The 1,906-nt window shown below is 43.5% G+C and overlaps 1 protein-coding gene across 1 annotated transcript in view; it reads right to left on the bottom strand.

The window, feature by feature from the left end:
• PRKCH (protein kinase C, eta) overlaps positions 1-1,906 on the bottom strand; it is a 261,067-nt gene that overhangs the window by 23,564 nt on the left and 235,597 nt on the right. The window contains exon 11 of the mRNA XM_008566116.1: positions 600-738. Within this exon, the coding sequence (XP_008564338.1) occupies positions 600-738 (139 nt within the window). The remainder of the gene's footprint in view (positions 1-599; positions 739-1,906) is intronic.

Below are 1,906 nucleotides of genomic sequence, written 5' to 3'. Positions count from 1 at the left end.
AAATGTGTTCTTCATGACTAGAGAACATGACGGATTAGGAAATATTAAAGTAAAAAAAAAACGAAGTCTCCAGTGCTGGCATGCATGTTTCATTCCATCTCTATAGAGTATGTTTTCCCTGTGGTCAATTCAGAGACACAGCACCTTCTCATCTGGGAGATCAAACATATATGACGTGTTTGGGTCAAGATGGCACATACGGATCCAAAACAGAAAGGACTTTGGAAATATATCAATGCAGAAGCAAGAGGAGACTGAGTCCACTCACTCACTCACAGCGGAAAGTGAGTTTCTTTAGTTCTGTTAGATGAGGCTGGGATTAAATCACGACTAGAGACAAAGAGGAAAATAAATAGCCACGAGGGAGCATACCCTGTCTTTCTTCAGGGCTAGAGCCTACATTTTTAACTTAAATTCTCATTTAGAGGAACCTGGAACATTTTCAGCCATCATTCACCAATGAGCCATGAATGAACCTGAAGGTGTCAGCTTTCAGTTCCGTCTGCAAAGCTGCAGCACACAAAAGCAGCCTGTAGCATTTCTGGTCAGGGTTACTGTAGAGCTCAGATTTCAAAAGCCATGCAAGCAGTTGCACTCACCTCTGGAGCAATATAGTCAGGGGTGCCACAGAAGGTGGCCGTGGTGACTCCATTACAAATGCCCTCCTTGCACATCCCAAAGTCTGCCAGTTTACAGTGACCCTCATGGTCCAATAGTACATTGTCCAGTTTCAAATCTCTGAAAAAAACAAAAAGCAGCATATGATAGAGCAGTCAGGCTCCAAACCATCCACCTGGAAGAGTTGGCTCCACAAAAGCAGACTGGTCAAGAGCAGAGGTCATGGCAACAGTGTTTGGATGCTCAAAGAATTTTCCTGGTTGACTTTATGGAGGGCCAAAGAACTAAAACATCTGCTTATTATGAGAGGTTTTTTGAGAAAGTTAGCCAAGACTTTCACAGAAAAATACACAGAAAGTTTCACTAGAGAGTCCTTCTCCATCACAGCAATGCTCCTGCGCATCCTCTTATCAAGCAAGGGCCATGTGGTGAGAGTTTCCATGGGAGATTAGGCAACCACCTTACAGTCCAGATTTGGCTCATTCTGACTTTTTGTTTCCTAATCTTAAAAAAAATCTTTAAAGGGCACCCATTTTTCTTCAGCTAATAATAAAAAGAAGACTGAGTTGATATGATTAAACTCCCAGTACCCTCGGTTCTTTAACTATGGTCTAAACGGCTGGTATCATCACTTACTAAAGTGTCCTGAACTTAATAGAGCTTACGATGAGAAATAAAGTTTATATTTTTTATTTTTATCTAATTCCAGTTTTCCATGAACTTCTTCAAGTCCCTCATGTGTACACACACACAACACACACACACACACACACACACACACGCACACAGAGGGAGAACCCACCAAGTGCTGAATAACACAAGTGGCATGATGGAAATATGAACCAAGCTTTGTGAGAGAAATATATGATGGAACAATTCCAGTGGGAGGAGAGGGACAGCTTCACAGTAGAAGCAGATATTGAGCTGGGTCTGAAAGTATGAGTCAGAGTCTCCCAGGAGAGGGTTGGGTTGGGGGGAGGGGAACGGTGTGTGAGAAGGTCGCTGTGGGCAGGTGGATGGAGCAGGTGCTCAGAGGCAGGCCCAGAGGCACGAATGTCAGGTGGGCTCAGAGAACCCTGCATGGTGGAGTGAGGCCAGGGAGGCAGCCCACATAGGAACATTGGGGCCATAAAAAATCTCAGGACTAGAGAGAGAAGTTAGGTTCTTCAAACTGGGAAGAGTCCTGAATGTCACACTAAGGAATTTTGATATCTAGATTTTAGGCAGAAGGGACTCATTGAAGCTTCCCTAATTAAGGGAATATCTGGTTCTCAGCTGAATAAGAAAA

Source organism: Galeopterus variegatus, unplaced genomic scaffold (genome assembly GCF_000696425.1).
Source record: "Galeopterus variegatus unplaced genomic scaffold, G_variegatus-3.0.2 Scaffold221, whole genome shotgun sequence".
Taxonomy (NCBI): Eukaryota; Metazoa; Chordata; class Mammalia; order Dermoptera; family Cynocephalidae; genus Galeopterus; species Galeopterus variegatus.
Note: the sequence above shows the minus strand (reverse complement) of the source record. Positions and strands in the feature narration are given on the sequence as shown.